At 51.3% G+C, this 25,110-nt stretch overlaps 1 protein-coding gene across 1 annotated transcript in view; it reads right to left on the reverse strand.

The window, feature by feature from the left end:
* The window catches only part of SULF2 (sulfatase 2), a 113,434-nt gene that overhangs the window by 35,844 nt on the left and 52,480 nt on the right, over positions 1-25,110 (reverse strand). The window contains 1 exon segment of the mRNA XM_047746461.1: positions 2,378-2,529. Within this exon segment, the coding sequence (XP_047602417.1) occupies positions 2,378-2,529 (152 nt within the window).

Raw genomic sequence — 25,110 nt, forward strand, 5'->3', positions numbered from 1 at the left:
GTCAGAAACGCGACACACAAAACACGCAGCACGGCTGGGCCACCATAGGTGCTCAGTAAGTAGATGTGCACGTTATTACTCATGCAGGGGTGTGCCCATTTTCCAGACTGGGGAATTGAGCCTCTTAGGAGTAGGGAGAATAACCAAGAAGGAAACATAATGCGTGGAAGTGGGGCTCTGAACTCCAGTCCGCTGCCTCCAAGAAGAGAAGCTCACTGCACAGTCCCGGGGACGGGGGTGGCAGCGGGCAGAAGAGCAGCACAGTGCGGCCCATCCAGGGGTCAGGTCTGGCCCTCAGGCAAACTTGATTCACTCAGGATGTTAGGAAAGTCTGAGTGCGTTGCCAATATTTCAAAATCAGGAGTGTTCACAGGGAAAAATGCATACATTTGTAGCTTCTGCTGAAAAATCAGAAAACCTGGCCATCTTGGGCTCACCTTTCTATGTGGGACTGACAGGTCTGATCTGAGTTGGCTTTCCCCTCTTAGATACATTTCTCCACAGTCCCCACCATTCCCTACTGTCTCCCCTACTCCCCACTTGCTGTCCTGTGTGACTGCCTGTCTCTTGGTCACTTCTGCCTGGGCAGGGGGGGAATCCTTGTGTAGTGATTCAGAAGGAGATGAACTAAGGAGGGCAGCCCCGAGGAATCATCCCCCTAACCCAGAGAGCCCTGTTTATGACAGTCAGCCAGGCCCAGGGCTAGTGGCAGTGACAGTGGGGAAGGGAGAGGGAAGGGAAGAATGTTGGGGAGAAAGAATGGATCAAGAAAGCTGCAGGCGGATGCACGAGTTGGCTTTGAAGATTTAGTTGGGACAGGAATATTCGCTAGTTTCCAGATTTTTTTTTAATGGGAAGTTCAGATGATACATCACAGTCAGTCTCTTCTCCTCCTCCTCCCTTCCCCCTCCTCATTTAAACCAAGAATCAGCAAACTATACCCCGTGGGCCAAACCAGGGCCACTGTCTATTTTTACAAATAAAGTTTTATTGGAACGAGCCGTGCTTACTTGTTCACACATTACCTGTGGTGGCTTTTACACTACAGTGGGAGACTTAAGTACTTGCAACAGAGATTGTATGGCTTGTAAACTGTAAAATATTTAGTATACGGTCCTCTACAGAGAGAGTTTGCTGTCCTGATCTGAGCTACTTTGTAGTAGTATCACTGTATGGAAGGGGCGCTCGGATACTCTACGTGTATTAACTTAGGTGATCCTCAACAACCTTTCTGATAAGACTACAATGAATCGTCACTATACCCAGTGCAAGAGAATAATGAAGAAGACAGTACCAGTGTTACTGACGAATGTGGAGGAACTGGAACCCTTGTAACATTCCTGGCTGGGGCTGTCAGCTGGTTCAACCCCGGAACCCATCCTACGTCTCAGTGATTCTCCTCGCAGGTGTGTAACCAGAAGAGAAGACTACCTACGTCTGTGCAAAGCTGTGTGTTCACCGCAGCCTCGTTCGTAACAGGCCCACCCTGTCCATCAGGGGCTGCACTGACTCACACCTGCCACTCGCACAACATCGCTACGTGGCAACGAGGGGACGGGCCGCTGATGGTGTGCAGGTGCGGGGAGGACTGTCACAGGTGTCCCACCCCAAAGAGCCCATACCACATGATTCCATGGATGTGAGGTTCTAGAACAGGCAAATCCAGTCCATGGTGATGGAAGCTGGAACAGAGGTTACCTTGGGGGAGGGGCTTTTGACTGGGAAGGTATACAAGGGAGACTCTGGGGGCCGGAAATGCTTTATATCTTGACGCAGGTGCTCACCCAGGCGTGAGCACTCCCTGAGCTGTCCACATCCGATCTGTGCCCTCTGTCCCACATAAGACAAATCAGTAGGACTAGAAAAACTAGGACATGGAGAACAAACAAAGACACTGAGGTACAACCACACAGCGAATGTCATACGATGAGAGCACATGTTCTACACCCCCACGGGACAGCAGGGATGGGTCTCAACGTGGGGGGAAGCCAAAGGAGCCAGACACAGGAGTAACAGTGTCCTGCTGCCAGTCGGAGGCGAGGCTGTCCCCGTGGGAGGAGTTATGGGAGGGGACTTCTGGAGCTGGCGGTGACAGTCTGCTTCTTGTCCTTGTGCTGGTGACATGTGCCTATCTGGCTGGGAACATTCACTGGGCTGGACTGTCTGTACGCACACTTTCCGTAGGAACACGCTGCTTGGCCAACCTGTGACCATTTCTCTCCGACACAGACTATTATTTGAGAGATGCACACATGGAGAAGCAGCAGCTGCTCGAGGTCCCTCACGGAAGTAAAGGTCACCAGCCCCCGAAGCCAGGCAATTAAGCTCCAGTGTCACGCTCCTAACTGTCCCCCAGCCAGGGACAGGCAGGACTTACCTTAGAGTAGTCAAAGCCGTGCTTCTCCTTCACCCCGTTCCGGCAGAGCGTGTAGTTATAAAAACGGGAGTTTTTAAGAAGGCCGACCCACTCCTTCCAGCCCGGCGGCACGTAGGAACCGTTGTACTCATTAAGATACTTTCCGAAGAAAGCTGGAGGGGGAGAAGGATCAGGAGGCCACGTGAGAAAGCAGGGAGCAAACGTCTCCTCCGTCCCCAACCACTGGGTCCCCAGGGTACAAAAACAGTGCTACCCTCTGAGCCTCCTTCTCAAATGCTTTTAGAGGTGTAAGATAAAATATATAGGATGATAGAGAAGATAAGTTATTCTGAAATACAGTTATCTAACTGTTAAGAGAATCTGCCATATAGTAACGCCCTTTCAAAAAAGATGTTAGCTTGCAAAGAGTAGTAATTGCAAAGTAGCGATAACTGAAAAGGGTTTATTTCGTGATCTCTGCCACCCCTGCTGTGGAATATTATCATATCATTGATTGCTCCGGACGACAAAATTGCAGACTCCCGTGCTATGGTTCACGTCCTACCTCCCTAATGGAAGCCGACGCTAAGCCACAGTGTAGGTTCGTAAAAATAAGGACGTGACTCTTTCCCACTCAAGCTGACGGGCTCCGTGAAGTCCGTCTACGGCACGGTGAGCAGAATGGCTAGTATAGACCATGAACCATACCAACTGTTGCTGGGGGTTGGAGCAACTGGCCCCCGATATACCTGCCAGGGGACGTGCAGACTGGCCCCTCTCCAGGGAGGCCCGGACCGGCAGACTCCGCTAACCTTAAACTCACTCCTACCTTCTGACCCAGTGATTCAAATCCTGGGCATTGGCTCAGCAGGAAGGCATTCCTTCATTCCCGAAGTCATGTGCAGCACTGTTCATGAGAGCCAGTAACCAGAAACAAGGCAGACGCCCATCAGCAAAAGCGTGGTTGAAGACCCTGCTGGCTAGGTGCAGAGGGGAACAGTACCGCTCCAGAAGGAGACTGGACCAACCGGTGCCACGCCCAGTAACAGAGGCTAATCGCGTTAAGAGAAATAAACCAGAGATAAAAGGATGCTGTACGATCTCATTCATAGGATGTTCCTAGAGAGCCAAAACCAGATCTATGGTGTTGAAGAACAAAGTAGGGGTTCTCGCTGGGCGTGGGGGTGCTGCTTGGGGAACAGGCTCATTCTGTCTCCTGCCGAAACCCCACTGGGCTGGACATCCGCGCGTCTCCACATTCGCCTTTCACACCAGCGATGTGGCTTATGTAAGGAAAATCACCCGGGTTCCCCTCGAAGGGAATGTACCCCCAAACTCTGCAGGCGAGGAGATAACACACCAGATCTTCTTTATGGTACTTTCTTGTTCTTTTTGCTTCTCAACGAGCAAGGATGATTTTTAATAATTATAACCTATAAGGCCATTTTGAAGAAATGGAAAAATCTGTGAGAGTTTTTCCAGAGACAGAGGCCCTGCGCCAGCGCTCTCCTTTGGATGAGGATGCTGGGGCTCGGAGACGTGCGGGAGACGGTGCTGAGAGCTCGAGAATGGGAGAGTTCCAGACCGCTGAAGGAGCCAAAGAGATGGTGCCAGCAGAGCGCTTAGCGCTGCGCCTGGCAAACTGGGAGTGTTCAGTGGGCGTCAGTTCAGAGCCCAAGATGAGAAGAGACAGACAGGGGAGGTGAACATCCGTAGAGGGAGGAGTGGACTGGGGCTGGGCTCTGACACCCGCAGAGCATGAGACGGTTCCCTCTACCTGGAACCTTCAAGAAAGCACAGAGAGCTGCCTTGGGTCTGGGAGGGGAGGGTGGGGATGGAGATGGAGCCCTCCACGGGGTTTTCCTGGAGGCCCGGCAGGTAACCGGCACTGCCTGGGAGTGGGGCGCCCCTTTGGGACCCAAGCAGCCATGCCCGAATCGCCACAGCACAGGGCAGAGGGCAGCACAGGCATCCAATTCTCCCCTGGCACGCAGGGCCAGGAGGGAAGTTGGAAGCGGAGGAAACACCTCCTGGAAGGATCTGGGCACCAGAGGAGGTGAAAATAGGAAGGGAGAGTCCCGAACAGCTTCGGGTTAAGGCCCAGGGTGGGGCATCCCTTTGCATGGGAGAGCAAAGCCAGGCCAGAGAGGACCCTGGCATTCTGAGGGTGAGGGACAGGGAAACTGGCTGCCCGACTCTGAGTCTCGGGGAACGTCCACTATTCAAGTGGCAGGTGCCTGGCTGGGTGTCAGGGTGTGAGGACTGAGATGTGAGCTGGAGTAAGGGGCAGCAGCATCCCCGCACAGGGCCAGCGGAAGGCCTGACTCCCCTCTTGGGACCACTGCAGATTCAAACTGCTGCACCTGTCCCCTGAAAGTAGTGGCGCTCAGCCAGGGGTGGCTTCCCCCCTCGGGGGACACATGGTAATGTCTGCAGACATTTCTGGTTTTGACAGGTTGGGGTGGGACACGCCGCAGGCGTCCAGCGGGTGGGGGGCCAGGGATGCCGCTCAACACGCCACAGTGGTCAGGATGGCCCACCGCGGAGCATCACCATCCCGTGTAGAAGGTGAACAGTCTCCCAGTGAGAAACCCTGCCACCTGCACGCCCCTCTCTTCTGCGGAAGAACCATGTAGGGAGGGCCAGAAAAGCCCCTAGAGATCAAGTCTAGTCCAGGAAATAAGACCTACTAAAGCTCAATGACCTTACGCCTCGCATTTGATGTGTCTTTCTGTATGTAAGGAGCTCTACTCTGGTAACACTTCTGGTCTCCCTCCTCTCTCCTGTTCCTCCTCCTTAGGGAAGAATGACAAACAGCAGGGGTCAGCAAACATTTCCTGTGAAGGCCCAGATAGTAAATGTTGGAGGCTTTGTGGGCCAGATGGTTTCTAGTGCAACTATTCAATAGTTGTAGAAAACAGTCACAGACAATACATAAACAAGTGGGCGTGGCTCTGTGCCAATAAAACTTTATTTATAAAAACAGATGGAGGGCCTGATGAGTAAAACGACTGGTGGTGGTAGTGGGGATATTAAGGAAATAACAAATCAGTGTGCCTATCCATGGTAAAAATCAGGATGGCAGCACAATGAAACTGCTCTATTTGGGGGTAATACTGCCTGGGGATATATGGATTCATAGATCAACAACTATTAAACCCCAATGGTATGCCAGGAGCTGTCCCAGGCAATGGCAACTGTGAATGAGGCCACCAGGGTCCCTGCCCTCCTGGGGTGGAGATTCAAGTGGGGGACTGTGACAAAAAAGGGTGGTGCTGTTGGTAAAAACAGCGATGAAAGAAAAAAAGGATGGTGTTGCAAGCAAGGGGCCAGAGCTGGACCCCTGGAGGCACCGCTGGGTTGAGTGGTCAGGGAAGGCCGCTGAGGAGTGATGAGAATGAGTCAGGGGAACAGGAGTACAAGGGAAACTGCTCCAGACAGAGGTGATATCAAGTGCAAAGGTCCTGAGGCAGGAACAAGCTTGGGGGCATTTGAGGATCACAGGGAGGCCAGTGAGGGAGAGAGAAGATGAGGTTATAGGGTAGAGGGATGAGATCATGAGAAGAAACAACAGGGGGCATGGCGGGGAAACGTAAAAGAGTCCACAAGTCCCCTGAAATATTATGCATCAGAGTTTGCATTTTCCTGGAATTGGGACACATTCTGAAAGGAACCCAAGACCACAAGTAATTTCAGAAAGATGAATGAAAGAAAGCCCAGGAGAAAAGGCACTCTGAATGCCCTGCTGGGAAAACTGGGTTCTCTCCCAGGTCTCCCAAATCTGGCTGGTGAGTCTACAGTTTGTCCCCAAAGATCTGGACCAAAGTCTTCCCGAAGCATGTGCAACTCAGAATGCTACAGAGTTTCAGTCTTGGCTGCAGCTGGTGAAATAACTCTTTTTGGGGGGGGGTGACAAGTGGGGCACCTTGGGAAGCCCACCCCTGCCCATTATCACCCAATGTCACAGGCATCAAAGTGTCTGTGGCGATTTCCTCGGCTGGAGTCCCCCCTTTCACATCTCTCTCCTCTCTCCAACCCCCAACCCTTAAAAAAAAAAATCCCGAAAGAGTTGATTATTCAGGCTCCACAAGACCCCAGAACACAGGGCTTTAGTCAAAGGCTTTTAGTGCCAAATTAGATTTTGCTCTCATTTGATTAGATTTCCCCAAGCGCTTTTTAAAATAGTTATTCCGGCACCAGTTGAGGTGGGAGGCAGCAAATTAGCGTGGGCCCCGGGGGTTCTAGGGCTGGGAGATTCAGCCAGGAGAATGAGCTGGAATTAAAATCAAGATTAAAAATACAGCCGTGTCGTGGCTGGAGCCCAGAGTCACCGAGCTTCCGTGGCTGGGATGCCGCAAAAGTGAGAGCAGCAACCCGAGGGCTGGTGCGGGGGAGGAACAACTTGGCAGGCAGATTAAGAGGAATTAAGTGCCAGGCCAGGAAAGGGCACTGATAATGTGCTGGCTGACGCTGCCCCTAGGGAGCAGGCTGGCATCAACTGAAAGGATGGAGTATTCACTGCAGCCCGTGCGCCAGACACGGGGTGGAGATTTCCACCTGACAGTGGAGACTTCTTTCTGTTTAGCCTGCTTGGTCCTGACTGTGGTCCTGTGGGTGCCACCACTTCCTGACTTAAGTACACATGCGCTGACCTTCAGACCTGGGGATGCATGCATAATCTCAGCTGGACCAATCAGAGCACTACATTTCCCTGGCTCTGTCATTGGTTCAGGGCCAGGCATGTGACACAAGTTGGGCCAATGAGAGTGAGCCCTGGGATTTTTAGGGAGGTACTGGAAAAGAGAAGTTCTTCCAAAGGGCTCAAAGCTGAAGGGATAGAAACTGGAAGCTGCTGGCAGCCATTTTGTCACCAAGAGGGGAGAGTCTATATGAACGTGAAGTAGCATGGAAGAGAGCAGCAGTGAAGGGGGTGGGGACGGAGGGAGGAAGGAGAGAGAAATGACTAGCGAAAGACACTAGTTTGAGTCCCTGGGTCTACTCTTACCTGAAGCCAACCTTCATGCTAGCATTTTCTGTTCTACTAGTGATTCCTAATCAGGGGACATGGGGGCACCAGGGACATTTTTGGTTGTCACAGCTGAGTGGGGAGGTACTAATGGCATCTAGTGGATAGACACCAGGGATACTGGTAAACATGCTATAGTGCACAGGACAGTGCCCCCAGGACAAAGAATTATCTGTCTCCAAATGTCAGCAGTGCCAAGTTGAGAAAGCCTGAGTTACATCAACCAATAAATCTCACCACGCCACTTTCGGTTGTTGTTATTAGCTTAACTCGGTCTGAGTTGAGCTCTTTCACTTGGAAAAGGGATGAGGAAAAGGAAGATGGAAAGGAAGGAAAAGAAGATGAGATGCTTAGTGGAGAGTGGGGTTTGGCAAACCAAATCCGGGCTGCCACCTGCGTTTATGACAACTTTCACTGGGACGAAGCCACACCCATTCATTTACATATTGTTATGAAATATGTAAATTACACAGTGCAAAGTGGAGAGATTGCAACAGAGACCACGTGGCTATACGTACAAAATATCACTATCTGGCCCATTGCAGGAAGACTTTTCCAACCCTCAGCGTTATGAACAAAATTCCTCGTGTGGGGTGAGGGATCCCCCAGGGATTTGAAGCAGGGCTGGGTTTAACCTGCTGGAAGTGGGGCTGGTTATGCAGAAGTGGACTCTGAAGTGGGTCATGGCAGCGAGGGGGGTCCAATGACCCGACGCTGGCACAGCACGGACAAGAACAGAGCAGCTGATCACAGGCCATCTTTGCTTTGCAGGGTCCTCATACACACAAATGTTGGTTTCCACAGTTGAGCTGAATGCTTCTGGCTTAGCTCTCCTGGTATGTGGCCTGTAATTTTGCACCGAGCACAGACCACGCTACTGGCTCTCCAGTAAAGCAACCACTGTGTGAGTAACAGATGCACATCAGGACCAGTGGCCCAGCATGTGGCTGCTGGCACAGCCTATGGGCGACCCATCCCCGTGCATCCGTGACTCAGTTCATGCACAGACAACAAAGCGGGTGGCTGGGCTGTCTCCTTGTCTTCTGATGATTACTCTCTGAGACATGTTACAAAAGTGGATTGGGGAAGGGGAGAACTGGCCAAGAGATATTAAAGTGCAACCAAGAAACGAAAAGCTAGCCGGCATGGAAAGGCGAGGGGCAGGTAGAAGGATTTGGAGAAGATACGCACAGCGTGGGAAGCTCTCGATTCGCAGCCCAACGGCTCCGTTGGGGATATAAATGAGGAAACGTGATCATGACAGAAAGGACCAACATGTACCGAAGCAGGTGACGCTGGCAAAACCACTCCACATTAAAGGGGCTCCAGGAGCTAGGTTGCCACGCTGAACACTGTGTGTCCTTGGGCAATGAGTTGAATCTCCTGATGCCTCAGTTTCTCCACTTACAACATGGGGATGATGACAGTGTCTACCTCATGGGCTGCTGTAAGAACCGATAACATGCACGGGCACACCTTATCTTATCGCCCTGTCACTTTCCTGAGCTTCACAGACATGGCGTGGCTTATGAACTGAAGGCTTATGGGACCCAGTGTCCAGCAAGCCTCCTGGCGCTCTTGTTCCAACAGCATTTGCTCACTCTGTGTCATGGTTGGCCATATGTGCCATATTGTGTCTCTGTGCCATATTCTTGCCATATTTCAAACTTTTTCATTATTATGATATTTGTTACGGTGATCTGTGATTACGATGCGCTGGAGGCTCAGATGATGGTTGGCCATAAAATAAAATAGCATTTTTTAGCAATTATTTATTTATTTTTTTAGAGAGAGAGAGAGAGAGAGATCGATCACAAGGAGGCAGAGAGGCAGGCAGAGAGAGGGGGAAGCAGGCTCATCGCCAAGCAGAGAGCCCGATGTGGGGCTCGATCCCAAGACCCTGAGATCATGACCTGAGCCAAAGGCAGAAGCTTAACCCACTGAGCCACCCAGGCACCCCAGCAATTAAGTATTTTTAAATTAAGGTATGTGCATTTTTTTTTTTTAGACATAATGCTATCTCACACTTAATGGACCACAGTATTATGTAAACATAACTTTTATATGCACTGGGAAAGCAAAAAAAAAAATTCATTTGACTTGCTTTATTGCAGTATTTGCTTTGCTGTGGCGGCCTGCAATGGAACCCGCGACATCTCTGGGATGTACCTGTTCTTAGACCTGATACAGCACCGATGCCCGCTAAGTGTTGGTTCATTATGACCAATGGGTCCTCCTTCCTAGCCACTTCTTGCTCTGCTCATACCTTATTTAATAAAGTACCCATGGAGATAGATGTCAAAATCCACCCTCCCACCTCCTACTCTGGGGGGATCGTTAACACCCAAGTCCTTTTGAAACCCTCCCTCCTGGTCCTGCTGGCTCATGCAGGCAGCCCTTTGCAGAAAGCTCCGTGTGCCTGTCCCCCTCCTGGCTGCTTTCTCCATTTGTCTGAGTTAAGCGCTGCTGGGGAGCCATTCCGAGTCTGATGGGAGAAGCAGGCCCTTCTGTTATCTCTCCCAGCCCTGAATCTAACTGAAATTGCCTTATACTAATCACATTTGTGGTCTCTAAAAGCTGGGTCTTGCAGTAACTGGAGACTCAGATTAGCCGACAGTAAACCTGGCAGAGGGGGGGCAGATGGAGGCATCATCTTGGGTCCCAGGGAGATGGAGGGTTTGCTCAACTAGAAACGAACTGGAATCCTGGGGCCATGTCTCCATGCTGGAGAGCAGATCTGGCTGGGATGGGTGACCGTGTTGTCCTGAACATCGGGGCAGCCATGAGTTACTTCTCTGTGTGACACCGGGGGCGATGTGGGAAAGCAGTCAAGAGTGTGTCTCTGCAGCTAGACTCTCCTGGTGCATCACCTCCCGGTCACGGAATGGCAAGTGACTTCACCCCTCTGTGCCTTGGTGGGCAGCCGTGAGAGTAAGCCACTGCCTGCTGTCACGTGGAGGGAAGGAACTGGCATGGGTAAGGAGCGTGAAATAGGACCTGGCACATCCTAAGTGCCCAGCAAGGGGTACCCAGTGGGGCGCACAGCACCCAGGGCCAGTGGGCAGCTTTCTCCCTCCCATCAAGGGCCATCTGCATGGAACTACCAGCAGGGCTGTTTTAAGGACACTGGCATCTCTCAACATGCATTCATCCCCCAGCCCCCATCTCCACCCACATCCTGCATTAGTGATAATGGATAAATAACTAAGAACCAACATATCCTGGAGTTGACTAGTTGAATCAGGCTACTTTGGTATTTACATTCAAAAAGAAATAGTTCACTAAATATTTATTCATTTTGATTTGGCAGTTTCCTCCATATTTTGGAGCCAATATAGCCACACATGCATGAACACACAGACACACACTTTCCTGCAGGTAACCCCTGGGAAGCCACAGCCACTCACCCCCATTCTCCCCAAATACAAAGGTCCCAACTGTCAATCAAGGTGCCCTAAGGGGTGGGTGTATGGCTGAGCTTGGCCAATCAGATTCTGCTCTGGGACTTTGAATCTTGAGCTGGGAGACTCAGAGGCAGAAAAATGGTTGGGGTTTTGTAAGACCCCCCCTGAGGAGACAGCTGCTCAAAAGCTGTAAACTGGGGGCGCCTGGGTGGCTCAGTCAGTCAAACATCCAGCTCTGGGTGTCGGCTCAGGTCATGAGCTCATGGGTCATGGAACTGACCCTGCGTCGGGCTCTGCACTCACAGGGAATCTGCTTGAAGATTCTCTCCCTCTGCTCCTCCCCTCACGTGCGCTCATTCTCTCTCTCTCTAAAATAAATAAATATTTAAGAAGATTATGAAAAAAAAAAAAAAATGCTGCATCCTGAATCCTCAGACCCAGTGCTTGGGAATCCAAATGAAAGAGGCAAGACCATCAGGGTGTTTAAAGTCCCAAAAGTCATAGAAATGTGTCTTGTTTCTTCATCCTCATTTCCTTGCTCACAGTGGAAATGGCCTTCCCCTGATCTGGCTACTCCCCTTTAGCCTTCCCGTGACCTAGTTACCCCCAAACGGCCCGGAGGGCCCTTCTGAACCCAGGACCATTCTTACCATCCCCTTTGGTGGCCTGCTCACCTGTCCTGCTACCTCAGTCAGTGTCCCCCACCCGTTCCCCCCCTCTGCTCACTCTCTCCTAGCCATTCCAGGCCTCTTGTTCCTTAAAACACACCACAGTCACTGCTACCTTGGGGCATTTGCACCTGTTCTCTCTACTTCACACATGGGCCTTCTCCCCTCTCACACGGACTGGCACTGGCTCCTTCTCACTGTGATGTCTCAGGTCAGATGGCGCCTCCTCCTCGGAGCTGTCCGTGATTGCCCTATTTCAGGGCCCCTGTCCCTCTGTATCAGGCTGTCTCTCTTCTCTGTGGCCCCAGCATCCTTGAAATCATCTGCAGAAGTGTTTGCTTTCTTGTTTGTCATCATCTCCTCACGCAGGGACCTTTTCTGGGTGCTGTGGTGCCTGCCCAGGACCTGGTCTGTGGTGGGCACAGTCATAGCTCTGACAGGGTGACCGGGTTGATGATTTTGGGTGAGACACACAGGCCGCTCAGGGCAAAGCTGCCCCTCACCAGTGTTTTAAGCCTCCCTTGCCCTTGGGAGGGTAAGAGAACTGGAGAGGCAGCAACTAAATGTTTTATTAAGAGGGATTTCAAGGAGCGCCTGAGTGGCTCAGTCATTAAGCAAATGCCTTCAGCTCAAGTCATGATCCCGGGGTCCTGGAGCTGAGCCCCACATTGGGCTCCCTGCTTGCTAGGAAGCCTGCTTCTCCCTCTCCTACTCCCCCTGCTTGTATTCCCCTTCTTACTGTGTCTCTCTCTGTCAAAAAATAAATTTTTTTTTTAAAAGATTTTATTTGTCAGAGAGAGAGAGAGAGAGAGTGCACAAGTGAGCACAGGCAGACAGAGTGGCAGGCAGAGGGAGAAGCAGGCTCCCCACAGAACAAGGAGCCTGATGCGGGACTTGATCCCAGGACGCTGGGATCATGACCTGAGCCGAAGGCAGCAGCTTAACCAACTGAGCCACCCAGGCGTCCCTAAATTTTTTTTTTTTTCCAAGAGGGATTTCTATTACAGTGTCTGAAGACGAGAATGCTGGGTGTTGGAAAAGGGGTCAGTGCAGGTGGCTGAGAGGTCACCCCAGAGCCTGTGTAGAGTATGCCACATGTATCAGGCCAATGGGGGTGAGTGCTCTCCAGGGAACATTGGGGGCCATGCCTGGAGGCATTTCTGGTTGTCCCAACTAGTGGAGAGAGTGCTGCTGGCCTCTCAGGGGTGGAGATCGGGGATGTGCTAACCACCCTACAGGGCACAGGGCAGCTCCCACGGCAGAGGAGGGTTCAACCTCACAGCGGCAGTGGTGCCTGGGCTGGGAATCCCAGCGACGCAGAGGGGGTGCAGTGTGGCTCTGAAGGCTTGGTTTCCAGACTCAGAGGGCCAGGCTTGGAGCCCTGTCTCCTGGGGTGAGTGAGCGCCCCTCCCTAAGCCTCAGTGATTCCATCTATAAAATGGGAACAGCAACACATGAGATCATGTCTGGCCCAGAGTAAGCACTCCAAAAAAAGGAGCTGTGGGAGTTCTCAAAATATAACTTGCTTCCTTTTTCGGGGTGGGGGTGTGTGTGTGAAAATGCAGGTCTCCAGAGAAATGAAAACGGGCTCCAGAAACCAGCTGTGACACCGTCTTGGCAAATCATAAGGCTCCTCTGAGACTCTGGTGACGAGCCTGGGGGAGAATACCGATCCCGCACAGAGGGATCAGCTAGGCGCGACACACGTCTGTGAGCAATGACAGCCTGGGTGCCAAGCAGAGCCAATGACAATAAACAACACTTACCAGAGCGATTCGGAAAGGTCAGTGAAAAATGAGACAGAACCTTCTGGAAAGTCCATCTTTCCTGGAAGAAACTACTCCATTTCACATGCCAGGAGTTTGGGAAAACAAAAAAGGGTCTTCGCTCTTCGTGACATCTTCTAAATTCCCGTTGTCTGTGGGCCTCTTTCTGACGTTTTGTCATTTTTAGGTATTGTTTGCCCGGGCACAGACTTCCTGTTTTCCCTCAGGTCAGTTCGTTTGGTGCCAAGCAGGCATCTCGAGCTGGACTCTCGCTCGGTCCCCTAAACCTGCCTCTCTCCCATCACTCTGGTCAATCCTGGTTGCTCAGGCCACACACCTGGGAGCGCCTTCAGCTCCTCTGCTCCACTCACACCCACCGACCGTTTGTCATGGTGGCTCTATCTTCAGAAGGGACTCAGGACTGAGTGCTTCCCACATGTCCCTGTGACTGGCTGGGTCCCAGCCACCACCTCCTTTCACCTGGGCCTTTTTGGAGCCTTCTCCCTGGTCTTTCCCTACAGCAGCCAGAAGCAATCTACTCCATCACAGATCTGAGGAAGTCCACAGTTCTGCTCAAAACCCTTCGATGGTTCCGCATCACACTCTGAGTAAGATGCAGAGTCCTCGGCATGGCCTATCATCTCTGTCACTTTGTCTTGGTCCATTCTGTTCCAGTAGCCTCTTCCCATCTTCCCAGACCTGAAGCTTATCTCTGCCTCAGGGCCTTTGCTCTTGCTGTTTCCTCTGAAGGACGGTCTTCCTCAGGTCCCTGCATGGCTCACTTCCTCACCTTTTCCAGGCATTTGCTCAAATACTACCTTACCGGGTTATATCCCTAACCAGCCTGTTACAATGAGCTCTCCCTACCCTGGCGCTCCCTCTTCTCCTCACTTTGTTTCCCCACCGTATTTCTCACCACTTAATGAATTTATCTTTTGGGCTTTATCATCTGCCTGCCGCACGCAAACATCAGCTCCTCGAGGTCAGAGCTTTCTGTGTTCCTTATTTCTGCCCGTGTCCCTATATTTAGAACAGAGGTTGGGAAGCAGTAAGGCCTCAACAGACACTTGGGTGTGACTGACCCACTGAACACCCAGGTCCTGGGGGGTCTGGGGGGAATCAGGTCCCACTGAGAGAAGAGCACATTCCTGTTGCCCATGACATGGGGTACATCAGCTTTGAGTGAAGCAGGGAGAATCGTTACAGTTTCGTCTTTCTGTTTGATTCCATGGTATCTGTTTGACTGAATCAGGATCTACTTAATCCCCACGGGGAGTGACTTCACCGCGGGGGGCTCTGCAAAACTGAAGAGGGGCCCAAGGCCAGTGTTGCCAAAATGTTCTGCTACCAAAGTCCCTTTAGAGTCTTAAAAATTCTTTTTTTTAAAAAAAGATTTTATTTATTTATTTGACAGACAGAGATTACAAGTAGTCAGAGAGGCAGGCAGTGGCAGGGCGGGGGGAGCAGAGAGCAGAGAGCTGAGCAGAGCAGAGAGCCCAATGCGGGGCTCGATCCCAGGACCCTGAGATCATGACCTGAGCTGAAGGCAGAGGCTTAACCCACTGAGCTACCCAGGAGCCCCAAGACTCTCAACAATTCTTAAGGACCCCAGATAGATTCGTTTATGTCGGTTTTATCTAGTGATAGCTACCATGTCAGAAAAGAAAATGGAGAAATTTAAACACATGAATTCATTTAAAAATAGTAACAATAAACCTACTTGCTAGTGTGTATTTTTAAAAAATGATAGATTTTCCTCAAACAGAATAAAATCAGTTGAGAAGAGCTGTACTGTCTCCCATGTTTGCAATCTCGCTAATGTCCAGCTGAATAGAAGGTGGCTAGATTCACGACTCTACTCCTGTGTTCAGCCTGGTGAGATATGTTGTTCTGGTTATGTTTCAAGAAAAATCCAGCCTTCTCTAGATACACACACAGAGAGGCAAGGAGTATTTAAAAGGAGTATTTAACATAAAATTTTGAGATAACTGGGGGTGCATTATACACCCTCAGAAAACACTACACCCTTGAAGCAAATAAGGGCGAAGGGCAAATTCTGTCTCAGTATTAGCGTGAAAAGAGTTGTGGGCCCATGGCTCCCGGGGCCGACTTTGAGAACCGCTAGGGGAATGATGTTCCCCAACAGCCCAAAGATATAGACACGCCTTTTTTCCCCATTTTACAGTTGGAGGAACCGAGGCATAGAGAAGTGAAGTTCCTTTGTGCCCAGCGTCCCACAGTGGCTGTGGCTGGTAAGTGGCAGAGCTGAGACTTGAACTCAGGGGACTGTCTCCACTCGCTATCCTGCTCTGCCTCCCAGTAGGATGGCACCGCCAGTACCTGCAGATGGGAGCGCCATCTGCTGTGGTGGGGAGGGTGGGGACTCTCGTGAGGGAGAAAGGAAACAGCAAGTGGGCTGTTCAACAGCTAGCGGCAGGGGCAAAGACAGACAGACCTCGTGATCCCACGGGCCCTGCTCCTCCCATGGGGTCCGACTACCCTCCAGCGTGCTTCCTGCTGGAGTTCCAGGCGGAACAGAGATCCCACACCGAGGTCATTCCCCACGCTCCGTCCTCCAAGGTTTATCTAGAAGGCCACCCCAGAGCCTGAGCCTCTCGCCTTTCCAGAGAGCCAGGGTAGGAACAAGGCAGGAGCCAGACATCACCTTGGTCACTCCTTCCAGATGTGCAGGAGGGGTTTAAGGGATGTTTTCGTCTTGGGAGGCAGTCGGGTGTGAGTTTGAGCTCGGGCTCTGGGGCTGACAGTGTGGGTTTGAATCCAGCTGTTCCCACCTACTGGCTCAGTTTCCCCAACTGTAAAATGGGGATAACGGTATGTCTGCCTGACAAAGGTGTTGGGAGAGTTCAATTAGGAAACACAGGGCAAGTGCCCCCAATATGTTGGTCGCTGTTTGTGTTATAACATTATTAATCAAGATGTTATGTATTCATTCATTCAGGCAAGAGTGCATTCACTCTCTCAGTAAACACTTAGAAGACTACTGCTTATGTGCCAGGCCTGGTCCTAGGGACACCACCGAACAAAACAGAATAAATTAACCAACAACGAAAACCGCACCCTCGTGGAGTTACGTGCCAGGACTGAGGACAGCCTGAAGCGGGGAAACAGGACCCCTGGAGGCTGTCACAGTAATTCAGGAGAGAGGCTGGAATGGTTCTAAGCAGGTGGGGGCAGAAGGGCCGGGGTTGGTTTCAGGCTATTTTTGGAGTTGGAACCGCCATGGTTTGCGGATGGATTAGACGTGGTGTGGGAAAGAACCAAGAGGAGTCAAGGACAATTCCGAGGTTTCTGTCCTGAGCAACAAGGACATCCTCCCATCATCAAGGGGAGCACTGTGGGAGGGGCAGGTTCTGTGGTGGGGTGACAAAGAGCTCGAGGTCACACACATTAACCTTGAGGTTTCTGTTAGCTGGGTAGTCAAGGTGGAGATAGAGTGCACAGCCTGGAGATAGGCGTTCAGGTTCAAGGGTGAGGTCCGGGCCGGGAGGGGAAATGTGGGAGTCATCAGCATTTCGATGGCATTTAGATCTGTGGAACTGGATGAGATCACCAAGGGAACGGGTTCTCAATCTGTGGGTCCTGAACGGGGATGGGAAAGCTCCATCTTTATTGATTTTCATGACCCCCTAACTAGCATCTCCTTCCATCATGAAAGAAGGCACCAAATACCTCTGCCTCTGTCGCCAACAGAAGTCACAGATGCTTCCACATCATGTGTCAGTTAACCAGACATCTCGAGGTATCGCTGAAGCCAGCACCACCACGGAATCACGCGAGTTCTCAGACCCGTCCATTAGCCCCTACATAACCACGACATCGTGTCCTTTAACGTGTGAAGAAGCACACAGAGCACAGTTTATAAAGTATTTTGGTATCACTGGCTTCTTTTGTAAACCTGTGTGTTTCCTTCTTTGCACTTAATTTGAACCCACTCTGAAAAGGATGCGCACAGATGCCAAGGGGGACACGTGGCTCTCCAAGGGGTAAAATCCCCCGGGGAGGGAATGTGTATTGCTAGAGAAGAGGGCCCTGGACTCCAGAGGAAGGGGTCAGGGTGATGGGACGCCAGCCCAGCAGGTGGAAAGACGCTGCTGGAGGGGTAAGAGGAGGACCAAGCAGGAAGGTGGGTAAAGGAAGCATTTCCAAGAGTCTGGTGGGATCAGCTCAGCTCCTGCTGCTGAGGACGATGGTGGGTCTTTCCCCAGGATGAGCGAGCTTACTGACTGCAATCCCCGCCCGGCATTAGAGCTTCCAAAGTGCCGCTCAGCCTCCGCCCGGCCCAACACTTTGAGCACTAAAGCTGGGAGCGTATTCAACTGTACTCAGCTCAGTTATTTCCCAGTCACTCGTCTGCGTAAGAAGGGGCCCATGTGGTGTGACTCCGTGCCTGCGACCTTCCCTCTGCTCCGGGGCACAGCAGTTTCCTTCCTCCCGCCCTGGGAGAGAGCGTACACAACTTACAACCAGGCACACAAACTCCAAGGAGATCCAGGTGCTCTTTTAAAGGAATGGAACGGACCAAGGCTAAAAGGAGAGGTGTGCGGGGCGTGGCGATTCTAGCCACGCCTGGGAAGTCTCACAGAATCTGCTGTGTCGCCCCAGTGCCCGTGCACTGCTGCTCCCCAGAGGCAGGGTTAGTAGCGGGTCCAAGGCTAGCAGAATGGAGGTGACCTTCTCAGCCTCCCTCACTGCCAGAAGTGGCCATGAGTGACTTTTGGAGGAGATGGGGGTGGATGCGGTGGGAGTTCTGGTAACGGGCCCACAGAAAGCGGGTGCGCCTCCCCCGTATCTTCGACTTCCCGCTGGCTGGCTGTGCACATGCTGAGCCATTCTGGACAAGGGCAGTAGCCCAGGATGGCGCGGTAATGTCACAGAAGGAGCCTGGACATCAACACCAGGCGTGCCAAGTCAGCCCTGGGCTGTTAATGCCCAAACTGTCAAATGAGAGAAAAATAAGCACCTTTCATCTTTAAACCACTGTTCTTTGGGGACAGAAATGCCCTTCACTATACCTATATTCTAGCAAATACCGGGGGCTCGGGTCGGGGGAGCTGTGACCCATATCCAGCTGGTGACTGCCATCTAGTAGGAGACAGCAAATTTTTCTGCCAAGGGTCAGACTATAAGTCATTTCCCTTTGCAGCCACGTGGTCTCTGTTGCAATTATTCAGCTCTACCACAATAGAACATAAGCAGCTGCAGGCAATACATGAACGAAAAAGCTGAGTTCTAATAAAACTTTATTTATAAAAACAGATAACCAATTTCTGTAGGCTGCAGTCTCCTGACCCCTACTGTCTAGTAATGTTGCTAATATTTGGCAAGATCAGTTTTTGTTTTGTTTTGTTTTTATTTATTTATTTTTTGTTTTGTTTTTGAGAGAGAGTGCCCACGAGCACACGAATGTGTGGGGGAGGGGCAGAGAGCGAGGGAGGGAGAAGAGCCCAACTCAGTGCTCGATCTCATGATCCTGAGATCATTACCTGAGATGAAATCAAGAGTCAGAGGCTTAACTGACTGAGCCACCCAGGAGACACCCACCTCCCCTTTTTTTAAAACAAAGTTTGGAAACAACTTTTTGGTGACGTTTCCAGATTTAAAAAAACACCTTATAAGTCAAGCAGAACACATGTGGGGTTGAAGTGTGAACTTGGGCTGCTGGCTGCTAGTTTTCAAGACCCACATGAGGTCCCAAGGGGTGCAGAACAGAAGCTGAGCTGGTCCCGGCCAAGGTTCAATCTCACCCCGCTGCCTACAGGAGGGCCCTGGGTTGTGAGACCTTCACCGTCCATCCTTTGACTTTTGGGGCTCCTGATCTGGGCAGGGGAAAACAATCCCGCTAATTTTCTGGGGGTGGAGCTGAGGTCTCTTGAGGTACAAGTGATAAATAAGAAGGAAATGCTTTTGCAAACTCCAGAGCACTATAAATATTAGATGCAAAATGCCACAGGACTGAAGTCTTTGTTTTTTTGGCAGACAAACTGGCTGAGGAAGCAGGGCCGGGGAGAAAGGCATTAAATAAACCCCGAGCCCCAAAGCTCTTAGGGCTGGGGCATTTCTAATATTCTGTAACTGGATCCTTTTAACTTTGGGTTGCTTGCAAGGTTACCACATGAGTCTCTTTCTTCTGCTTTTGAAAAGACACTAAACGCAAATGGGCTGCACAGAGGGACAAATCGATGCTGTGAAAGTTCTGGATGCGGAGATGGGATCTTGCTGAACTGAGAACTGTGGGAAAGCAGACGAGGAAGGTGGGGGGCATAATGACACACGAAGGAGGCATCTCGTGCTGGAAGCAGAGAGAGCTGGGAGAAAGGCCCTCCTCCCACTTGCCCCCAGAGTGGGGGAAAGCTGGATTTGGGTTTCTATAGCAGACATCTGTTTTATTTTTCTGCCCAGCATCCACGCTCCTGTTTTTGGTAACTGCCTTCTGAAGTACCTATTCAAGTAAGACTATTTCTGGCTTCCAGCTCCTGGGCTAGGCACGTGACCTGGGGTTGGCCAATTGGGATGTCCCCCTTCCGCTGGCCGCTAGGGTTGGCCAATCAGGTGTCGCCCCTCCCCCGGCCTCTGTGATTGGGTAAGACAGGGGCATATGACCCTCACTGAGCCAATGAAAACCTCCCCTAACACTTTTGCTGGAGCACAGGGAAGAGGCTCTCTCTTTCAACCAGGGTCACTACACTGGTGGGGTGGGACCTGGGAGGGCCATCTTGACATCACAAGGCAGAATATTCTTGAGAATAAAGCTAACCCAAATGAGAGAAAATCCAAGAAGCAGAATGATGGGTTGTGGTGACAATGTTTGACTACTGGGACTCAGCTAAATTTGCCTGAACTAATTGCAATTATATTTCTCAGTGCTGGAAAAGGGAGACGGTAATCCAAATTTCACTTTGTTCTCATTTTCTGCTTACTTCGAGCCCAAGGCCAAAGAGTCCTCTATTCATTCAGATCTTTTTCGGGCATCCAATACCTGCCTGGCACTGTTCTTGGACAGGAGGATACAACAGTGAACACAATAGGTAAGAAATAAATTCAAAACACCGGAGACAATTTCAAAGGGATGATAAATCCTACAAAGGACATAGAGCAGGGTATCGTGGTAGAGAGTGACAGGGTTGGTTGGGGAGGCTAATTCATGCAGGGAAGTCAGGGAAGCAGCGGGGATGTTAGAGACAGATGGTGAATGATAACAAAGAACAAGCTATGTAAGTAGTGCTCTAAGCAGATGCAACCGCAAGTGCAAAGGTCCTGGGGCAAGTGTGAGCTTGGGATATTTGAGGAACAGCAAAGAAGCCAGGCAGTCCAAGTGTTGTTAGAAAGGAAGAGAGGTAGGAGATGGGCACAGAGAGGGGAGCTGAGCAAAGCCTTGGTAGCTTTAGCAAGAGCTGAGCTTATAGGACATTAGGCAGCTGGTAGAGGGTCTCGTGCTGGGAGTGACCTGATTAGAATGGCATTTTTCAAAGCTTCTTCTTGGTGCCCGGTGGAGGAGAGGAATGGCCAACCACGGGGGAGAAGCAAGGATGAGCAAATAACCAGAGTGAAGGCCTAGGACTGCTCTTACCTGTTTGTGGCAAGCTCATTGCCCTCGAGGAAGGCTGAGCTGTCGGAGGTATGGAGGGCGGGCTGCTTGGGCCTCACATTACATGCTGCCCTTGGTCCCCGACTCCTTGGGAGGGTCATGCATCTCCAGGAAATGAAGCTGGGGCCCATCCATGTCCTGAAAATTTGACTCGCTGGGCATGGCAGGCTCTCCCAGCACTAGTGACAAGTTTTATCACCTGCTGAGTCAACATCAGGAAGGGCGGTATTTGGAAATCTTTCTGTCTCCTTTTAAGCATGGTTTTGTCCAGAAGGACGGAATGGATGGGAGGGCTGGGGGAGTGAAGAGAAAACCCACAACAGACTCTTGGAACAAGGCCTGGGGAGACTGTCGTCATTGGATATTTAATTATCACCTTGGAGGAAGGTGACACTAAGCTGATCCTTTGAAGGGCAACTCTCATTTCCCTGTCCATTTCTGTGACAAATATTTTGTAAAGCTCCTTTATTTTCCTAAAAGAAAACTGCAAGTAACGAAAACTACCTAGGCACATTTTTTCCTCCAAGAAATCAATACAATGCCCTAATTACAGCCTACAAGAAGAAGAAAAGGAAGGCAATTTATAACAAAGAAAAATTTCCGTATGAACTTCCAAGCCCATCCATCACGGAGACACGATGGAGTAGTCAGGTGGCACCTAGACATGGATTCAGAGACATGTGAGCGACAGACACAGCTGGGTGGGCCGGCGGCACTCGCAAGCCAAGAGCTTCTAGTGGCCCTGCCCTCAGCTCAGAGACTTTCAGGAATGTGGGATAACTCCTGGAAAAACTTGGCACTCAAGTATGATATTCCTTCCACTTACTGATCACTTACATTCCTGGAAAGTTCAGAGGATCCTAACACCGTGCAGAATGCCCGTGGTGGTTATGCATAAAATGGACTTTTTATGCTCAGATCAAGGCTCAAGGCTCAGATCAAATACATGTCAAAGAATCCATTCATATAATGATCTGGTGGAAGACTTGGAAGCTGCGTGGAACAAAAGAATTGGGGAGCCCCTGCGCACAACAGGCCACAGAAAGTCCCTGGTTCCCCACCCTCGGACACCAGCAGCATCCCCAACTTGGACAACCACCAGAAACACTTCCATAGATTTTGGCCCCTAGGGGGCAGTATGTTCCCTTGGGAACCACTGGTTAGAAAAAAGTTTGCTAACCAGTGGCCTGTGGGCTGAATCCATCCCACAGGTGTGTTTGCTTTGGGTCGGACTGGTGTTTTTATTTATTTTTTTAAAAGCAGAGCAAACAGTCTGCATTCGAAATCTGGACAATTTGACATGGAAGTCTGGGTGTCACACTTCTGACAGATGAGGAGATCTCGCACCTCTGGGCCCATCTATCATCCAATGGGCACCTCAGCCTGGGCTGTAGGGCGCTGCCCCCTTCCCCGCCTGGGCCCTCTGGGCGCTGGGGTTTGGTTTCTCCGGGGAGGAAGGGGCTCACGCAGGCACGGCGGACAGCGGACCCCTAGGTGGCCTTGGGAGGGCTGATACAGAGAGGGGCCCAGTTTCCCTTTCTTGGCTGAGAGCCCTCTCCCCATGAGGGCACAGACGCCATTCTGCAGGAAGTGACTGGCTGGCTACAGGTCAGGGGGTATGGGGTGTGTGTGTGTGTGCGCGCGCGCGCATGTGCGTGCGTGCCAGGTGCTCAGAGGAGGATCTGGCCGTGGACAGATGGGACCCACAGACCCCAGGCTGGAGCCCTCCTGGTAGCTGCCCTGTGCTCCTGAAGCCCTGACCCGTGATCTAGCCTCAAGAAGGCCTGGGAAGAAGGCCTGGAGAGGCAAAGGAACCAGTTCACGGAGCTCGGGCCTGAGCAGAAGTACCGCAGGAAAGAGGGGAGGTGCCCACCTCACATTAAGGATTAAGGAAGAGGAACCATGGAAAGCGCCTGGCACGATACAGGCTCCATAGGGACAACTTGTAACTCTAAAATGACTGTTGGCATTCTTTTCATCTTCTGAAAGCTCTGTGTGCCCCCTCCAAAATTTTGCTTCAATTACGCTCTCTGCCAAGGCTGTCCAAGATGACTTTTTATGACAATAGAAAACATTCTACATCTGAACCATATGCTCTGGCATGCACGTGTGCCCAGTGGGCACTCGAAGCGTGCCTAAGGTGACTAAAAAACCGAACTTTTAATTTGACTAATTTTTAATTAAAGTTAGGTAGTTCCCAGTGGCCAGCAGCTACCATGTTGGGCCCAGCAGCTCCAGTGTAGACCCTTCTAGAATGTTCAGGGGAGTTGCAGCTCGCGCCAGGGAGAGACTGCGAAAGGTCACATTTAGCCTGAAAACTGCCTTCAAACCCTTGGCGGCTTGCAGGCAGGCTTTACGCATCCGCCCAACCCAGCTTTCAGCTTCTCACTCGCATTTGACTTCCACCATTATTTTAATGCCCACTGAAGTTAGACACTCCCTGAGTGAAATAAAAGTTAAAGACCCTGTGAGGGGAACCAAAGCAAGTTCCCCACGGGCTGGGCAGCCACTCTTAGGACCATAGTGGATGGCGAAGCAGGAGGCAGTGGGTTTTTCTGAGCGACCCTGAGTATCTGCAGGGTCTGCTCGTTTAACACAAGATTCTACGGCTTTAATGGAGGTTAACATGTCACTGGGGGGATTAAATTGGGTGGTCCACATGAAAGAACCCAGCTGAGGTGGGTTGAATTTCCTCTCCCAAAATATACGTTCAAGTTCTAATTCCAGGTCATGTGAACGTGACTTTATTTGGAAATAGGGTCTTTCTAGATGTCGTCAAGTTAAGAAGAGGTCATACTGGATTAGGGGAGGGCCTCATGAGGTGGCTGGTGTCCTTAGAAGAAGAGGGGAATTTGGACACGGACAACCACAGGTGAAGGCCACGTGCAGAGAGAGAGGGACCCTTGGAGAGGTGGAGCTGGGAGCAATGCTGCCGCAAGGCAAGGAACACCGGAGATTTCCAGCAGCCCCCAGAAGCTGGAGGAGACAAGGACTGCAGGGGAATACAGTTGTGCTGTTTGAAGCTACCCAGTTTGGAGTCTTTGTTCCAGTGGCTACAGGAGACCCACACACCTGCTACCAGCTACTGGGCTGGGACAGAAAGTCTGGGCTCAAGTGTCACCTGGGGGCAAAGAGGAATGTCCACCCGTTAGCCTGACACCCAGCTTCTGAAAAGTTGGGAAGTGTGACCACATGCTTCCTGTCTTTCCAAGTGGCCCCCTTCTTTTCAGCCCCAGGGAGCCCCTCACCCTGATGTGTGGGCACTGGTCACATGACCCTCAAGGGCGGGGTAATAGCTGGGTAGCTTACGCACATATGTTGTAACTCCACTATACACAGACTGGAAACTGAAGCACAGATGGGGAAACTGAGGCCAGAGGGGGCCAGGTCTCAGCTCATGATTACAGAGTCAGAAGCAGAACCAAGTTCTCTAGACGCCTGCACCAATGTTATACTTTTTTTTTTTTTTTAAAGATTTTATTTATTTGTCAGAGAGAGAGGGAGAGCGAGCACAGGCAGACAGAATGGCAGGCAGAGGGAGAAGCAGGCTCCCTGCTGAGCAAGGAGCCTGATGCGGGACTCGATCCCAGGATGCTGGGATCATGACCTGAGCCGAAGGCAGCTGCTTAACCAACTGAGCCACCCAGGCGTCCCTGTTTTACTTGTTTTGAAACGTAAAGATCTTGGAGAAGGGGAGTGCCCATGAAATCAGAATTTAAAGAAATTCAGCTTGAAGATGAACCCACGTGGACGTGACCCACGTGTCCCCCTGGGCCAGCCTGGGCCCTGGAGGGCTGCCTGACTCCCGTCAGCATTCTCGAAGTGGGTCTACTTTGCAGGCGGGTGAAAACGCTCTGTGGTCACACCCCCAGGCCGGAGAGAGGGGGCAGCTGGTCGAGGGAAGAAGGGAGCTGTGTGTGCATGCGTGTGTGTGCTCATTTGAAGGGAGAGGAAGGGAGCGGGGGGCACAAACAGGAGAGAGGCCAAGCACAGAAAAGGCTGCCATTGTGAAGGCGGGACAGCTGCACCCGGGGCCCCCTGAGGAGGCGCCCACAGGAAGAATCCAAGTCCTTTCTTCTGTGTGTGTGCAGAAGGGCCAAGAAGAAAGGGGGAGGGGCTGAGAGTGGGGGTGGGGGAAGAGAGAGAGGGGAGAGGAGAGAGAGGTTTAGAAAAATGGGGAGGGTGGCGGGGGAGCTGGCTCTGGATGGAACACACAGACTCATCTGTTCATCCTGCCGTGATTCCCTAAGCACCTGAGACGGGGTGCACCCTCTTGCAGGCATG

This window comes from Lutra lutra, chromosome 9 (assembly GCF_902655055.1).
Source record: "Lutra lutra chromosome 9, mLutLut1.2, whole genome shotgun sequence".
Classification (NCBI taxonomy): Eukaryota; Metazoa; Chordata; class Mammalia; order Carnivora; family Mustelidae; genus Lutra; species Lutra lutra.